The 17,477-nt window shown below is 39.2% G+C and overlaps 3 protein-coding genes across 4 annotated transcripts; 2 read left to right on the top strand and 1 right to left on the bottom strand.

The window, feature by feature from the left end:
- Positions 1-257: 257 nt before the first annotated feature.
- On the top strand, positions 258-4,604 carry ppil6 (peptidylprolyl isomerase like 6). Its single transcript, XM_022234131.2, has 8 exons — positions 258-381; positions 1,678-1,840; positions 1,981-2,102; positions 2,299-2,361; positions 2,464-2,617; positions 2,759-2,815; positions 3,104-3,239; positions 3,596-4,604. The coding sequence occupies exons 1-8, from the start codon at positions 298-300 to the stop codon at positions 3,705-3,707; spliced, it is 891 nt and encodes a 296-aa protein (XP_022089823.2). The 5' UTR covers positions 258-297; the 3' UTR covers positions 3,708-4,604.
- Positions 4,605-5,262: 658 nt separating this feature from the next.
- Positions 5,263-10,063, bottom strand: LOC110978843 (sorting nexin-12-like). The gene is made up of 4 exons (XM_022234132.2): positions 9,842-10,063; positions 9,399-9,494; positions 8,957-9,081; positions 5,263-8,522 (listed from the first exon to the last, which is right to left on the bottom strand). Exons 1-4 carry the CDS (start codon positions 10,022-10,024, stop codon positions 8,417-8,419), a joined length of 510 nt encoding a protein of 169 aa, XP_022089824.1. The 5' UTR covers positions 10,025-10,063; the 3' UTR covers positions 5,263-8,416.
- A 178-nt stretch (positions 10,064-10,241) lies between these two features.
- Positions 10,242-17,454, top strand: LOC110978900 (AFG1-like ATPase). Of its 2 annotated transcripts, none has more exons than XM_022234235.2 (12): positions 10,242-10,422; positions 11,346-11,548; positions 12,022-12,263; positions 13,036-13,195; positions 13,794-13,924; positions 14,341-14,499; positions 14,624-14,675; positions 14,954-15,055; positions 15,606-15,706; positions 16,116-16,184; positions 16,354-16,470; positions 16,846-17,454. In XM_022234235.2, exons 2-12 carry the CDS (start codon positions 11,395-11,397, stop codon positions 17,002-17,004), a joined length of 1,446 nt encoding a protein of 481 aa, XP_022089927.2. In that variant the 5' UTR covers positions 10,242-10,422; positions 11,346-11,394; the 3' UTR covers positions 17,005-17,454. The 2 variants fall into 2 exon arrangements, with proteins under 2 accessions (XP_022089927.2, XP_022089926.2); XM_022234234.2 differs by having other exon boundaries at positions 10,243-10,422; positions 16,044-16,184.
- The last annotated feature ends 23 nt before the right edge of the window (positions 17,455-17,477 follow it).

Below are 17,477 nucleotides of genomic sequence, written 5' to 3'. Positions count from 1 at the left end.
AGGACAGAAAGAAAAGACTAAAGAATAGTGCTAAAAGAAATGCATGTTCAAAGAAGTATGCCCAATTTTTATAGATTTCACACGAAACGAATTTACCATATCTACTTAACAGGTGAAAAAGACTTGCAGAATCGAGCGGCTAGCCCTTTAATTGTTTTCATGTTGGCACTGTGTAAGGAAGTTCCCTTTAATTGTGCGTACATAGCAACCAACTTCATGATCGGGTCGCCGCCTCGTACTTGTATAATACGTGTTTCACAATATAGTCTCCGAGACGTACATCAGTCTAACGTCAAAATGGCGACTTCCAAGCAACTGCAACTTCGAGTGGTGGGTTTGTTGCCCGATTCGAGCTTCCACCAGGCCAAAGCATGTGCTCAGGTTTGTTTGCAATTATAAATTATTTGCTACCCAAGCATTAGAATAGGTTTTCAGTCCAATAGGAAATGTATAATCAATATCTGTTGCTTGTTCGGCCAGACCTACAATTTACTTAGCGAGGTCGGCCGGCCGGCGCGGCGGGGTTGGCCACACGCTGGGCGCAGGCCGGCAGTTAATGCATTGGAACGAAACTGGTTCTTGTGGTGTAGCCTAAGTGTGGGATAGCTGTACTGAGTGGAGCATTAGTGTGGGAATCGGTAACAGTTCAAAATTAAAAAAGAGGAATACTAACACTCCACTCAAAGAGCTGGGTGTGCATGGTGTGGGAGATGCTCAGTGCATAAACAGTGAAATGTCGGATCTAGGCCTATTGTTGGAAAGGAGTTTAGTTTTTGTTCAGATTTTCCCCAAAGACCTCACCACTATTTTTGCCCCATTGATTTTCTAGTGTGAAATGTGGAATAGCCACCAACCGACCAACCATTCATAGAGAAGAATCAAGACTCGATGACGTCATTATGACCGCGAGAATGGATGCTAAGCTTAGCCTCTTTGCCATTCTAATCAGAGACCTACCATTCATATTCAGTTCACTGCTGATGAATATCAGGCCAATTAAGCTGAAATGTGTTTAGTCCTGATCTATAGTCAGCCTGGAAGCTTGAGAAATTCAATTTTTATGAAATGTTGCATTTTATGTAAGGGCCTAGGCCTACTGAAGTCATTTTCTTGTTGTTTTCAGGCCCCATTTGAAATATGCTAACTGAGTCATTAAGGACGTCTTATTCATCTCAAAGATGGTCTGCATTTCAACATAAAAAACTGCCTGGCCTAGCCTACTTCCATATTTTGGGGGATTGTATATGTGGGGACCTTCCCTAGTTTTCATTTTAATCTTGTGAAACATTGACAGCTCAGCCCTCCAAAAAAGGAACGGCAACACTCTATTGTGCTGACCCCATTTTTTTGAATATTCCGAATGGTAAATTGTGAGAAAATGTGATTTTGTCACTAACAAACCAGCCATGCAAATTCGAATCCACCATGTGTCATGTGTTTTAAACACTCACAGTTTCCCTGTAATTTCCCTCAAAACTCAAAACCCTATCCCCCTTTCACAATATGAACTCTACAGTTATTGAGCATGAGGTCACAGTCATCTGCTAAGGTGAATCCAAAAGTTAAAATGTAGGTCTTTCTTAACGGGATCCCCGGTAAACAGTCCCAAGGGTTTTAATACATTCCTGTTTAGTGCTAGAAGAAGCTTTTTTAATGAGGTGTTCAATAAATCAACAGGATCTGTATCAAAGCAACCCTGAGAAGTTTGCCACACCAGACATCCTAGGTTTGCTAGAGTTTGAATGGGAGCTGTACCTACGTGAAGAGAGGAAGAAAATCCAAGGGGAGACTTGGGCATTTGAGGACAAGGCCATCACGTACCTGGACGGAGATCTTATAGGTAATACTGCTGGAGAAAATTCCTGAAATCTACATTTGACTGAAGTCTGAGACTTCAATTTGACTAAAATGATTCGGTAGACAAGTCTGAATTATTGCTAGTTTGTTATAATTCATTTTCATTTTCTTGTTTTGTTGAAGGTGGACCAACAGATTTAGAGAATTGGGCAACAGAACACTGGAAGTACCATCCTTGCTGGCCTCAAGCGCTTTTTGAAGCCCATGCTGAGGTGGCATATAAAGACTACCTCAATGGCACAGGGGTGAGACGAATCAGGCCACTTTGCCATATCATGCTCAGGTTTTAATTTAGAAAGCCATTTGAGATGTTGACACTTATGCAGCTTTGAATTGTGAAAAGCAAGATATTCTACAAAGTAGAGAATGGGTCGAGTTCTTTTCAGTTTCTGAAAGTGTAAGGCATGCATTCAGATGGAAACTTTGGTTGTTTGTCCCCAGCATACCTTTGTGTACCTGGATATTTCCATCAATGATGAACCTAAGCAGAGGTTACTTTTTGAGGTAAGAACAATTATTTTTCAAGCTCCGGTTGCTTTCCTGACTGTTCTAATCTGTGCGAAAGAATGGGATGTAAGGATGAGTGGATTCTTTTGATTCAAACAGTTGTACACGGATAAATGCCCCAGGACCTGCGAAAACTTCAAGGCACTTTGCACCGGTGAGAAGGGTCACAAGACCGACGAATCGCTCATGAAATATCACTTCAAAGACAGTCTGATACACAGGATAGTGCCCAATGGCTGGCTACAAGGCGGAGGTAAGACTGATATACTTAGGCAGAGTATGAGGTTTTCATCTGTACAGTCAGGCAGAATGACCAGTGAATAGAGTGAGGCCACAAGCACTACAAGTCTATGAATTCAGGAATTTCAAGTTTTACTTCTTCTTATCATCACAGATATCCTGCTTGGTAAAGGAGACGGTGGAGAATCCATCTATGGACAGTTCTTTGAAGGTACATTCAAATAAATATTGACCTAACAAGAGGGTCTCCCTAAATTGGTTCTTCAGTACCACGTTGCTTTGTGATGTCCGCAGTAAAAGAACAAAGGAAGAGATATCCCTTGGCACCAGAAAGGCAGCACTGGAGCTGTATGCACCCCAAAGGAGATGAGATGGTCCAGGGAAGTTTTCATTGCCCTGATGAGCAGGGGTAATAAAGTTCAAAATACCATCCCAATCACCAGTATTGCTGGCTTTAGTACACTGTTTCAGCAGTTTACAATATTCTTTCTATCAACAGATGAGAATTATTCCGTCAAACACTCCTCAAGAGGGATGCTGGGTATGGCTAACCAGGGCAGACATACTAATGGCTCTCAGTTCTACGTTACATTCCAGCCGGCACCCTGGATGGACACCAAATATGTGGCCTTTGGGTAGGTGGGGGACCAGTCATGGAGGGAGGGGGGCGTGGGGCCAGAGATGTAAGAAGAGGGTTACTGAGGAACCTCAAAATACTTGGGATTATCTTAACAGCAAGTGTCTCGGGAACCATTATTTCAACCTTGGTCTGTGATCAATAAATCTATTACACATGCCTGTTGAGAACTTTTTCATTTTGAGATTCTTTTTCATACTTCTGTAAACAAAACCTGAACTGGGTCTATTTTCACATGTTCAATATTGCACATCTTTGGATGAAACCCAATTGATATTATCCTGAAGCACAATGTCTTCGTTTTTACTTCGCCTTATTTAAAGACTTTTCCTGAATTTCCTTCCTTTTTGACAGGAAATTGATTGAAGGCACGGAACTATTGGACACACTGGAGGAACAAGAGACGTACAACGAACGACCAAAGAAAGAATGTAAGATAGTGGACTGTGGAGTGTATGAACCCTGAACTTTGACCCCCATGTAGCCTACCCAGGCAGAAACACCACATTGACCCTTTGAGCAAGAGGACTTCCTCAGTCAACTAACATGCAGGCAATAAATCACAGACACATTCTTTTATATGTATGCTTTACTTGGGGACACTGACTGCTGAGCACAATTGCTTGCCTCTATGGAACTATGGAACGCATAGCATTATGCTCAGTTCTTGGTTGATTACATAATTATAGACACATTATTGGATAAATGCATGTATGTACCATGTTGATAAGTTGGAAGAACCCCTTAAAGAACAATTTGGTAAAGAAAAGCTATCAGAACATTCAATTCTAAAAGTATGGAAGTTTTGTTTCAACCACTTAGTGAGCCTGTTTATTTCATATCTCATGTTGTGGCTTGAAGGCCTATTCTCAAATCCCACTTTAGCTGTAAGCTTTTATATGTCACTATACATAATGTATATACTGTTCCGACAAGATTTTTCGGAGCCATTAAAAATCCTTGTTATTGGTCATCATTTGTAAATGTCGATTGCTTGACTTTGAAATGTAAAGTGTACAGGGAAACAACTTTGGCGTTGAAATACTGTCTGGGGTTCACAGCCGTTTCCTGAGAAATTTTGCATTATGAGTTTCTGTTTTGTGTAAGAATATTGATCTCAAACAGTTCGAGTTATAACACATTGCAGTGTCCACACCACCAGGGTAAGGTACCAGCTGTTAAAGAGAAGTAGGGTCTAGTGGTTAGGACTCGTGACGAGTTGGTCAGAGGTTCAAATCCAGTGATAAGGCATAAGCCACTTTACCTCAACTTGTCCATTTTATTGGCAGGGGACTAATTGATAAACTTCAGTCACACTGCTGTTGGGAAGGGGACTGGTCGCAATAAAATTATCAACCCAATACTTCAACAGCTGCACGTTTCCTTTTTGTGTCCAAATTTCTTGAATTCATGTACATGTACTTGGTAGCAGGTACCAAGTAATGAAGAAAAAATGTAATCATTCCAAGAATTAACAGAAACACTACTAACTTTCCTTCATTATCTCTACCATGAAGTAAATGCTCATTTATGTCTTGCCCATAAATTTCTGTCAGCTATTATATTGTCACCTGTAGTTCAAGCAGCAAATGTGCATGTTAGACAAATCTGGCATGACACCCCAGAGTGCAGTTTTTAACACCCCATGTTTAGCTTGTAAGTATTCCAGCCTAGAGCCAGGCTAGCAAAGGCTATTATTGGCAGGTGGCAACTGCTCTGCAATAAGTGAATTTGACAGATGGTGTGAATTCATTCATTTCCAGTTTAATTATGTGTATACTAACATACTATATGGATGCTTTATCAACATGGAATAAATTTAATCCAAGAGAAATGAAATTGTACTCCCACATAACGATACTACATGAATGATGAGGAGTGTAAGGGATTTGTACAAAAATTCAGCCTGTCGAGAAAATAAAACACCAAATTGTATATTTTGATTTCAAACTGAAACTGCACTCATTATTTTATTATACATGTACAGGTATGTCCAAATGAAGGAAACAATACTCAAGGTATACAGATTAACCAATCAAGTCTTATCGTAACACTTCAATGATTTATTGGAACGTACATGATCCAACCTCAAGACAGGGAAAGGCAATAAAACTGTTTATACATATACTTTGTTTTTGGCAGGTCAGTTTTGATGCAGAAAATTTCCAAGATAAACTTATTCATGAGATGATAGACTTATTTATGAGAAGTACTATGTGTTATTTGGAGCAGTAAAGCACGAGCGTGGACATGTGTTACTGGTGTCATGCATATTCCTAATGGTTTATGACACTAATTCAACCTGGTTTATTTAGCTCTTACAAAATAAGAAATGTGTTGTTTTCATTGAAGATATACTGTACATGTATTTGACAAAGGTTAAAGTGGCAATATGAAAGTTGTCCGTTGAGACAGGCTGCGACTTTATGAAAACGATTTAAAACAAAGCCAAACTAGAGGCATAAGACTTCAAGGAATCCAGATTACAATGTTTGATACAGTGAAATGTGAGTTTACTTTAGCTGAAAGAAAACCATAGAAGCATGTAATGTGACAAGAGTAAACTAAAGTCATATTTAGTGTGTAGGGACACTGCATTGTTTATACAAATACTTCACAAAATAGAATAGTTCATCAGTTCGTGTTAATGTCAATAATCATCACGTTTTAATACTTTTGTATAATACACCAATGCAATGCTGATGACATGTGTAAGTCCATTATATGGTGCTCCGTGTTATTGGAAAAATGACTCAAAGATCAATAGGAGTAAAAACTTTCATGAATATATTTGTTTGTCAAGATTCCAAATCATGTTTGAATGGGAAAAATGTGACTAGGTGCTTCAAGCACATGTACACTGATAATCCACAGTAAGAATGCAACTAGAACGGCAAATGTAAACATGTCTTTATACAGCATCTGTGACCTGCTCCTACAAAAACAAGATACCTGCCAGTCAACCTTCAGGTTCAAGTTTCCACAAAGTACACTACAACCCCTCAAGAACCATGCCCAATTCCACTGATATTTCAGTGATTTGCAATATATCTACCAAAAGTTCTGTTTATTGGTAAACAGTGACAGAAATATTTCGAATGACGAACTGAGGTTACTATTTATCCTTATTTTGAGGGAGCAGGTCACATTTTCTCCATTGATTTTTGAGAGTATTCGTTAACATTCCATTTCCAAAGAGCTGCAAGTGTGTGTTCCGTAGGCAGAGCTAAGTATCGATAGGGAGGGGAGGGTTAAGTGAGTGGAGCCACAGGATAATCTGTGAATGGTTTATGGAGGATGATCAGAGGGTGGATGAAGGCGATAATAAATGGGCGGAACCATGGATGGGGGTATGAGAAGATTCATAGGAGTGGCAGATGCTGGATTCTCACCTAGAGTTTAGTGGGAGGGGCTACAGTATACAATAGGCGGAGCTTGAGAGGATACTTAACTCCAAAACTCCACCCATCTATCATAGTGCTTATAAAAGCTACATGCATAATGAAACCATGATAACCTAATGCCCTCAAGTGAAACTGCTACCTCATTGGTACACGTCAAGCCTGATAATTTCCATGTCATTTTTAGTCCCCATTGCTTTAAATCTTCAAACACCATCTGCAAGCAACTGGCATCTTAGAATATAATTAAACTACAAAGTCATTTTCATAAACATACTTGTTGGATTAAATTCTACTAAAATTGAGGAAAAATTAATGAACTGATTAATCAACACAAATCTGTACATGTAAGACTAATCCCACTTGATACATTTGAAAAAGCAAGAAAACTTTACGTTAAACAAAAGCTACATGTATACCTGTGTATGTAAATACAAGTGTGCATTTGTAAAAATATTTTTAATACTTGGGCTTAGATTGAGGGACACAAGTCTGACACTTAGCTACACCAATGAGAGTTTCTTTCATGAACAAATTTTCTTTTCTGATTTACCTTTTCACACTCATGTTCTTGACGAAAGGACCAAAACTGATAACAAATATTTATGATAACCTTATCTATTCTACCTGAATGTGTGCACCTTTGCAGTCTCATTACATTTTTAGCACAGTTTACAAAAAACAGCATTGATTACTTTGGAGTAAAATAGCAATCAGGAGAATTGTACAAGTGGTTTTTCACATTGATTTGGCAAAGCGCACATGTACATGCATGAAGTAGTCATTCCTATCACAGAAAGCTAAGTGGAAATGCAGTGTGCCATTTCATAATATCAATAAATCAGGGATTTTCAAATATTAGTAATTTAATAGGTGGCATTACAATAAGTGCGACTGAATATCAGCTTCTAAAGGCAAAATATGTGGTTATGCTGCATGAAAATTATCCTATGTTACAAAATCTGTTACATTGTTGTCATGCCCAATGAAAATGTGTTTATTAAACACCTCAGAATAGTGAGAATACACAAAAGCACGGAAATCAACTCAAAATTATTCTATTTTAAATTTTTTTATTTGATCATTCCTTTAAAGATGTTTTTCGGAAGCCTGCATTCAAGCAACCACTAAAAGAAAGTGTTTTGAATCCAATCTTACCACTATCAATCAGAAGGATGAAAATTTACAATCCAGGTTTGCCTCCGATAGTTGAAAATATTCTTATCAATCAAAAAGGTCTTGGTTTGATTTTCATCACCAGAAAGCATGACACCCATATCTACACGCAGTTGACATCCAGACTCCAAAATACTTCTAGAAACACAACCACTTATGGCGGGAAAGAACTGTTGAAGATTTCTACACATTTCAATGCAGACAAACCCCATACAAAATGATTGAATTAAAAGTGTTAAAAAATAAAGGAACAAAACAATTTTTTTGTGTGGATGTGAGGATTCTCCAATATTTCCTGCCAAGTATTCCATACTTTCTTTGAACACATGATGCGTGCTTCATAACCTCCAACACGATTTAAAGTCTTCCCATATCTCTCAGGGGTTTGTCTAGCTACTGACCCTATACGCTGTCTCACAATCAAACAAAGCAGAAATACATGCAGAGATGTACACACTGAAACAAGCCATCCACTGGTTTATCTGTACTTGGTATAAAAGAGAAACTCAGGATACAACCTGCGTGACACGTTCCGTCAAACTGTACAGGCAGGAGTTGAAGATGTCAGCCGGTGCTGTGAGATTGGATACTTGTCTTTTTATGTGTTGCGAATTTTGCCTGGCACGTAGTTCTTGTCTATGGTTGGTTCCTGCAGGAACATGTGTAGACAGCGCTCGTTCTGTGCGAGTGGGTGGCCAGAGATCCTACAAAAAAATTTATCAATCAAGTTTATTGAGAATGATTTACTGAAATCAGCATCTCAGGAATGTTTGAAGAATAATTGGTTGTTACCTCCCCAGGCCAGAACCAGTTGATAAGCTCTGAGACAACTCAAACAATTTTATATAAACCCCAAGTCCTGAAGCATTTTGACTCCCTAAATTCTCCCAAATCCTTCACTGTGCAGCAAATTAATTACACTTGTTATTCTACTAAGAATCAAGTCCCCATTAAAGTTACACTGTTTCCGACAATAATTTCATCATTTATTTTTTGGATGACTGCAAATGATAGACTACGTGTACGTGTATTTGTTACATTTTAAATTCTTGTTTTATCAGAACCTGAGACCAAAACTAAACCGACATATAATCAACAAGCAGTAAAAGTAGATAACAGGGAATGCTGACACACTTACTTGTTCACAAATGATTCAAGGCCCTGGCGTCGTTCCTCGATGAACTCGTCATCAAAAATGCCATCGTCACTTCTGAATGGCAGCTGTCTCTTCAGGGCTTTGCCAGGTAAGGGAGGGACCACAATCTATGACAATTCACATTGTCAGAGCAATTAAAGACACTTGACTAAAGTAGGCTTCCAACCAGCAGAGTCCAGAATGTGACAGTGTCTGAATTATTTGCCTATGGCTGAAAATTACACGTGCACCTAGGGAAGCCGCAAGCCACTTCTCAGTCATAGACTCAAGTGTTTTTCCAGCCATAGCCAATTAAACAAGACCCAGCCTACTCATACTCGTATTCCACTGATCTACCAACTCAACTAAAACCATGTCCAAATTACCATAGCCAAGTTATTCGGACCCAACCTATCTTGTCCTGTTGCAATAACTGAAGACAAACCTTGCTGTCTCTTTCCAGTTCATTCCTAAGCCACTCAAAATCACTGTATCTTCGTCTGACGGAAGATTCTTTCATCTTGAAAACTGGGAGGTTGGTCTGAGGAAGAAAAAAATATTTTTTGAATAATATGTTTGTTGCAAAAAGTTGTCCTTTTGGCCTGACACATGCCATGTCCTTTCAAATTTCAACAAGTAGGCCTAGTACTGTAATGGATGGAGCTAGAACGAGTGCATAAAATCTCACAATCACATGCATAATAACTAAAGGGCAACATTGTCCCAACCACACTTGGGCCAGTCCAAACTACGGCCCAAGTATAGTTGGGATCATGGAATGAGGCCACAGTTGGGGCGCAACATAGACAAGCCTTTTGAGGGGAAGTGTCCGGGAAATGGGCAATCACCAATACATTACGGCACACGGAAAGTAAAAGCACCACCCACCCTCATCCGAACTTCATAGTCGGTATATCTCTTCTTGGCGATACCATGTGTCTCTGGGTTCATCACATCAATCTCTAGGAAGTTCGCTGGGGCTGCGTAAGCATCATCCAGGGTCTGTTTTTGGGCACCAAGCCGCCTAGTGTCAGCATTCGCAGCTGCAAGTTTTTCGTTTTCGTCCGCCATGCTGGGTTGGTGTAAAGAAAGTGCGTTGACCTAGTTGTAACAGCCTCCTCCTCGTTATCTTCAATGGCCAAATATCTGTCAAAAATTTTTGCAGAAATAAATTTTGTACTGCTAGTTACTTAACTTTTATTTTTAATCAAGTTTTAAAACATTTATTCAAATTTTTAAAAGGCAACTTGTCCACAATTTAAAGTTGAAACTCTGGAATAAATGACCTTTTGACCTCATATATCAAATGGCGTGTGGTAGTGTTTGCCGGTGTGGTTGGTTGGTGGTTCGTGGTTGCTCATCGTATTGAAAGTTTCTTTCGATTTTATCTAACCCTTTTGACTCATATGCCATAAAACTTAATTGGAGGAAAATGATGATGATTGCGCCTTTTAGCCACATGGTCTTTGGTATGTGAATCTTTGCGCAAGGCAGTGCATGCAATCCCCGTCTGACGTTGACACATGGTTGAGCGGGATTGCACAGTAGTCCTGATATAATATAATATAATATAATCCAGTCATGCCCGCACGTCTTTGCTATAGGCTACCGACAATATGATATTTCTAACTGAAGTTTTATTGGTTTATCTTGTAAATAAATGAAAACCGAAACACGAAATGTAAAAATTGGAATTTATGGAAAGAGTTTCATATGGGCTCATAACAGTACAAACAACACTTGATGCCCCATGCACAAACCTGTGAGACTTGTCTGAAAAAAAAGTCAGTGTTTTTTAATTTGGAATTTTCTTAGCTAAGTTACTTTTGACATGCTTCATTTGTTTTAGGACATGGTATCATATTTTGACAGTTGCTTTAAAATTGAAGAAACATTTAGTGTTGTCCGTATGTGGAACTCTTTCTGCAATGTATTTCAGTGTTCTTTATTACCAAATCCCGTGCCCAAATTCAATTTTGTTTAGCATCTTTTTCTTCGCTGAGTGATACTGATAGTGATTTTAATTAATATGAACTCTCTCGGTCTGACTACACCAGTCAATAATAGTGTGTCAAACTGTTTCACCCCCATTATGGCATCTGTCCCAACCACAGTTGGATTTGTTCCAAATGTGATTGGGGCAGGCCTAACAACATAGTTGGGACAGAAAATTGAGATGGGATCAACTAATGTGCCTTGCAAAATAGTCGCCAGGTTCCTAATTTTGCCACCTATTGTCAAGTCTGAGTGATTTTCAAAGTAAGTTGCCAAATAAGGGACCTGGCGACTTATGGAGTCACGGACCAATCCTAGTTGGGGCATAGCAAAATTAAGCTGGACATTTTACATGAACCTGAGTGACAGAAGTGTATTTTGAAATGTTTAAACACAGGCACATAACCTAACTTCAATGTTATTTCAAGAAGACGTTAACGCAAGAGATGCTGAAGGTAGCCAGTGTTACACCTTGGCAGATTGTCAGGCGTTCAATATGCAAACAATTGCTACACAAATCAACACCAGCAAAGCAGAATGGATGTGCCTGTACAATTGGGTATTTTCGACAAAAATCAACAAGTTCCCAAAGAACATCTGGTGAGTGTTATTCCAACTAAACAAGGAAAAAACTAAGAAAGTGTACTGGGTACCCTTGTCACTTGCAATTAACATGCCAAAGATTGTGATTTAAGCTCACTGTTATTAATTTGATGTCGGAAAATCCAGCGGGTAAATGCATAAAATCTTAAAACTATTTTATGTCAGAATGAGAACCTGACAATTTACTTGGTTGAAATGTTATTTTTATAAGATTGTGGTACACTGGCTTGCTCAGACACAAACGTAATAACCCCTTTACTCAGTGATAAATAGATTGAATACAAGTCTATTGTACTAGAAGTAAAGTTATATTTCTAATTACAAGTTTTTGCCCTTATCCAACGTATGTATTATAAAACCAAAAACTTGTAATTAAAATTAAACCTCTCCTCCACGCAAAGTACATCGGGAAAAAAGTAAAGTTATACATATTTAGCTCCAACTTTTCCAGTGCTTGTTTCTTGTTACAGCAACAACGTACTTCGCTGAGCCCATAGCATCGGAAAACATCACCTTTACAGAACATTTGAGCAGTAAGACCAGCAGGGTCAAGCATGAGGAACGGGCAGGGCCGTTAGCAGCATATGATTGCCTGATACGACAGGGAGAGCTGGCAGAAGATGCCTATCAGAGAACCATCGTCAAGAAGCTCCAAGAGTTGTTTGACAAGATCGCAGGGTATCGACCGGCAGAGCCCGGCTTCTTTCAGAAGGTGTGGAATTTTATAGAAATGTCTAAAGCAATGAGGCATGGGTAGGATTAACAGGTTAGTTTGGGTTTGCTAGGAATTTTTCTGCATCTTTTAAAATCTCTTTTCAAGAAATCAATGGCACCTGCTTTCTATTTTCCATAGCAAGGGACGTCTCCCCTTCTACCTGTGGTAGTAGGCATGGATCTAAAGAGGTTTACGGTCGCACCATGCAAGGATATCTCTTGTGAGTGTGTGGCTCTGAAAAAAACTGATGGGCACTCAATGTTTCAGACAGGATGCTCAGCATTTCTGAGAAATTCGTCTATCCGCCTTGGTTGTCCTCCAAAATCTTCCACTACCTCCTGGTGAAGGATGATGTCTTTGAAGGCTGAGCAAGAGTTATAATTAGCCAATACATCGTAATACCATGTCAAACTATGATGTCAAAATGAATGAGTTCTCTGTTTTCAGTGTTACAGCTGGTTCATAACTTGACGTGAAGGCAAACACAAATGCACATTTGTGATATCAGATCAACTGTTAGTGATGCCAATTTGGAAAACCTTTACTGCAAATCTTTTGTGACGTCAAATTCGCTTCACGATCACATTTCCCTGTAGTATGAACTGGCCTTTGGGTTTTCCCAATCGTTATATTACAGACTGTTCATACCTGCAATTGATCTGTTGCAAACTATTGCTTAAAAAATAGCACAACATTTCATCTTAAGCGTTAGTCTTATTACCAGCTGTTATAAAAACTTCATCTTTATTTGGTCTGATTTGACCCCAAGATGCTTGGGTCGGCTCCAGGTGCTGGGCCGAAGGGTTTGTACCTCTATGGCAGCGTTGGATCAGGCAAGACAATGCTGATGGATCTATTCTACCAGGATGTAAACGTCCGTCGCAAGCAGAGGGCGCACTTCAATTCCTTCATGCTGGATGTCCATGCTAGTGAGTTCATTGCACAAGCCTGGAATGGTTCATACAAGCCCACTCTGGATTAGTATTCTTACTCCAAACCCTTTCAGAAATGCTCATTCAAAATGGACCAATCCATTCCAAGGGAGGGGTTCATTTAGGATTGTAATATCTGTCTGTTCATACCCAGCTGAGCTTATAAACTGCCTGCCCTCCAGGAAAGTTTTTAAAACTGACTGCACCCGCCACCCCCAATGCCACATGAGAGCAGATTTCCAGCTTTGGTCACCAGTGTGAAAGATTTATGCAAAAAATTGAATGTGTGTAGTTTTTAGACAAGTAAAAATTGCTTGGTCAAACTTCTTGTCTGTCCTTCAGACAGGCTACATTAAGCGCTGCCCTCAAATTCCCTCTACTTTTTAAAGTCATTAAATTTCACAGAAATTCCCCCAAAGTTGGGACTTTCAACTATATGAATATTCCCCTCCCCCACAAAACCAGCCTGCTATTCACGTTTGGCAGTCATTAACCCTAACAGTCCCAAATCCTCCAATCTCAATACAATTTTACATACACCCTAGGGGGTTAGGGTTAATACTAGAGTGATTACCAAATGATTGTATTTCTTCAGGAATTCATGAAGTTAAGAAACGAATTCCCCGGGATCGCACAAGTAACAAGCCGCAACCTTTCGACCCCATAGCACCAGTAGCCAAGGACATTAGCCAGGAAACATGGCTCTTGTGTTTTGATGAATTTCAGGTGAGTCAACTTACCACAGTCTTGGAAAACAACTTCAAACAACGTTTACTTTTGTTGTCACAAATACCAGAGACTGTGTACTAAAAGCTAGGATTCTTGACAACAACCTTTTGGGATTCAAATCTTACTAAAGTTTTTCTACACAAGTAGAAAGTGATTTCCCTAAGAAAATTTCTTCAAATATGTATTCTCTTGTCTCATTTACATGATACCTTTATCAAGACTAACATCACATTTGAGAAGACTGCATTCGCCTCACCTCACTGAACCTACAACTTAAGTTATATAGAAATAAAGATGAAAAATGATACAGCAATCCCACATCAACCTGATTTCTCAGTTGGAATGGAACACTCCAAATGGACAAACCTTTCTTTATAATGTGTTAAAAATTCTGCCCATCTTTCATTGTGCAGGTTACTGACATAGCGGATGCTATGATACTTAAGAGGCTCTTCACAGAGTTATTCCAAAATGGCGTTGTCGTGGTTGCGACGTCCAACCGACAACCAGATGACTTGTACAAGAATGGACTTCAGCGGAGTAACTTTGTTCCATTCATCCAAGTATTAAAGGTAATTAGAATTACTGCTCAAGTTGGTACTTGAATTGAAACAAAGCCACAAAGTTTAATAATTCAATTCAGATACTGCTGAATAAATTTGATTTAATATTTTATATTTCTTGTGCCTGTTTTAGGATCATTGTAATGTGCTGCAACTAGACTCAGGAATCGATTACCGAAAATTGGGTAAATATAAGGCTTCAGAAGGATTTTGGTCTTTGATTTTTGTTTTTTGGTGTAGACTAGTACTCGTTATTTCTCAGGCATTTGGTTTGGATCATTATTTGATTATTTGATTTAAACATCCACAGATCCGGTAAATTGAATTAGATTGTTGACTTTAAATATTCAGATTTCTTCTGTTTCTATATTGTCAAATGCTATAATGGGGATTTCCAGATCTTGCAGTGTGTTACAGCATTTGTATTCTTGTTACCATTGCTTTATGTTTATTCTCCAAACAGATGTCTCAGAAAGGGGGCAGGTGTACTTTGTAAGCAACAGGTGCAACGCTGATGCAGAGTTGGAGAGGCTATTCAAGACCATGGCCAGGCAAGAAGATGCAGGTAGGAGGACATTCAACAGAAATGCTAGTCATGAAGTCAGTGTAATTATGCACTTCATGGATGCTTGATAAATGTTGGGTTTGGAGTCTTTGGAAGTTGGTGGTGGCCAATCATAGTGCGTTGCGCTAGGCACTGTAACAACGTGAATGTCTATTCAAAATCAGATGCATTGTTTGTCCGGCTTGGAAAAGATTTAAAGATGCCAATTCAGTGCATGTTTTCTTGTAGTTAAGCCAGGTACCTATTCCTTTGCGCTGATGGAAACAGACAAGTTAATGTAAAGTGGCTTGCCTGAAGACACAACGTTTGATGATCAGCTGGATTTGATCTGCAATCCCTCATTGGTTGGATTTGATCCATAATCCCTCTAACCATGAGTCATGGAGCCTAACCATGAAACCATTCCTATGCGCACCCCCAAAATGCTGACATCAGAAACATTCACAAGGATAAGTCTCGCTTTCCTTTTGCCAGATTGAGTGCTACTGTGCCTCCTGACTTGATGGAATCTCACCAACTTTACTCTACCCATTTTAACTTTCTTCAACAGTTATACAGAGTAGAACAATTCACTTGATGGGCAGAGAGTTAAAAGTACCGGTAGCCTGTGGCAGGATTGCTGTTTTCACATTTACTGAGCTCTGCGACAGGGTGAGTGTCATCACCATACAGTGCCCTCTTGCGTTCACATTGCCTTCTGTATGTTTTTTCCTTTATTGTCACCATGCAGCGCCTTCATACTTTCATAATTATGTATTTTCTTTACAAGTTCACAATCTTTTCTTCCTTTGATTCTTTCTTTCTGCGCAGTGCCCTCTTGCATTTTGTGCCCTCTTATGTTCTTGTGCATTTCAAATAAAAGTTTCCTTTTCTTCTACACATCTCATTTCTTGGTTTTTTTTCAGCATGCAGCGCCCTCTTCTGCTCATATGCCCTTTACACTCTGAGTAATCTTCTGTACAATTTTTCTCTTTCTTACTGTGTCAAGCCATTAGGTGCTGGTGACTACCTCGCGTTAGGCAGGGAATTTGACATCATCTTTATACGTGATATTCCCCAGATGTCGCTGAGGATGAAATCAGCAGCCCGCCGTTTCATCACACTCATTGACAACTTCTACGACAACAAGGTAATTACTTGGCATCTTATGCTGATTAGATGTCCAATCTAAGTAACTAAGCCTCCCTGATTGGTCAATTTTAAGTTAACCACTGTGCATTAACATCTCTTTCCATTTGGGTTCTTGTAAACAGCTTTGAGCTCTAATTTCGTTGAGTTTTTTTAATTCTTCTTTCAAGGTGAGGTTAGTGTGCTCTGCAGAGACAGAACCAGAGGATCTGTTTGTCACAGGTCACATGACCCAGCATGACCTAGATGACCGCAGGATGCTCATGGATGACCTTAACATTAAGATGGTGAGATTAGAAGAGGATATTTGTTACAAATTACAGATTACTCACACCCAGTGTCCTTTTGATTGAGTTTTGGAAGAAACTTGTTCTTATTTTCATGTATTCAGAAGATGTATTTCATTTGCAGCAATTCTTTATTGATAGTATACATAGTTTTCACCTTCAATTACAAGGTGTAGGTTAACTACTTCTTTTTCCAAGCAACTGTGAAAGCACCTGCTGCAAAATCATGCTGATTTTGATTTTGTCGTCTTGAAGCTTTCAAAAGAGGGCGCCCTCTGAACACCACTAATATTATTAAATTAACAACTGAATATAAAACACAAACAAACGAGGGCGTCCTTCATGTTTACCAGACATGATTGTTTCCCATCACAGGATGCTAGCAGCATATCGGCCAGCATCTTCACAGGTGAAGAGGAGCTATTTGCCTTTGAGAGGACCATCTCAAGACTGACAGAGATGCAGACGGAGGAGTATTGGACTAGCACCAGAGAGAGTAGGAAGACGGAGGAGGTGAAACCGGAGGACTTATGATGATAACCTAGGACCCCTCAAACACACTGATTTAATTGTATTTCTTTGCCTCCTTAACCTGCTTTTTAAACTGCAATTGCAAAACTGCAATACTCAAAAAGGAATTCAGAACCAATTTTTGGGAGAATGGGGGATTTTTTTGTGGGGGGGCAGGGGTTGAGCAAAATATTTAAGCTCTTTTTGGTGAGTTCCATTTACACCGTTGTATTTATGTACCCCAAAAGTGTGAAAAATTATATTAAAGTTGGAGGATTCAGGACTGTTTTTCAATATTTGTATCTACACAGTTTTTAACATGAAATCTTAACATAATTGCTTTTCTTCCGGGAACCTTTAAACGGCATTTACATGTATACAGTTGTGAGAAGGTAAAAAGCAAAAATTTAAAACCACTGTTTATTTATTGCAGAGAAAATAAAATAACATTTTATGAGGTTTATGGTTCTTTTATGTCACTTGTCAAGTCCATCAAG

The sequence above is a fragment of the Acanthaster planci genome, linkage group LG15 (assembly GCF_054643075.1).
Source record: "Acanthaster planci isolate LZ-2023a linkage group LG15, COTS_SCS, whole genome shotgun sequence".
Lineage (NCBI taxonomy): Eukaryota > Metazoa > Echinodermata > Asteroidea > Valvatida > Acanthasteridae > Acanthaster > Acanthaster planci.
This window is presented reverse-complemented; position numbering and strand designations above follow the sequence as displayed.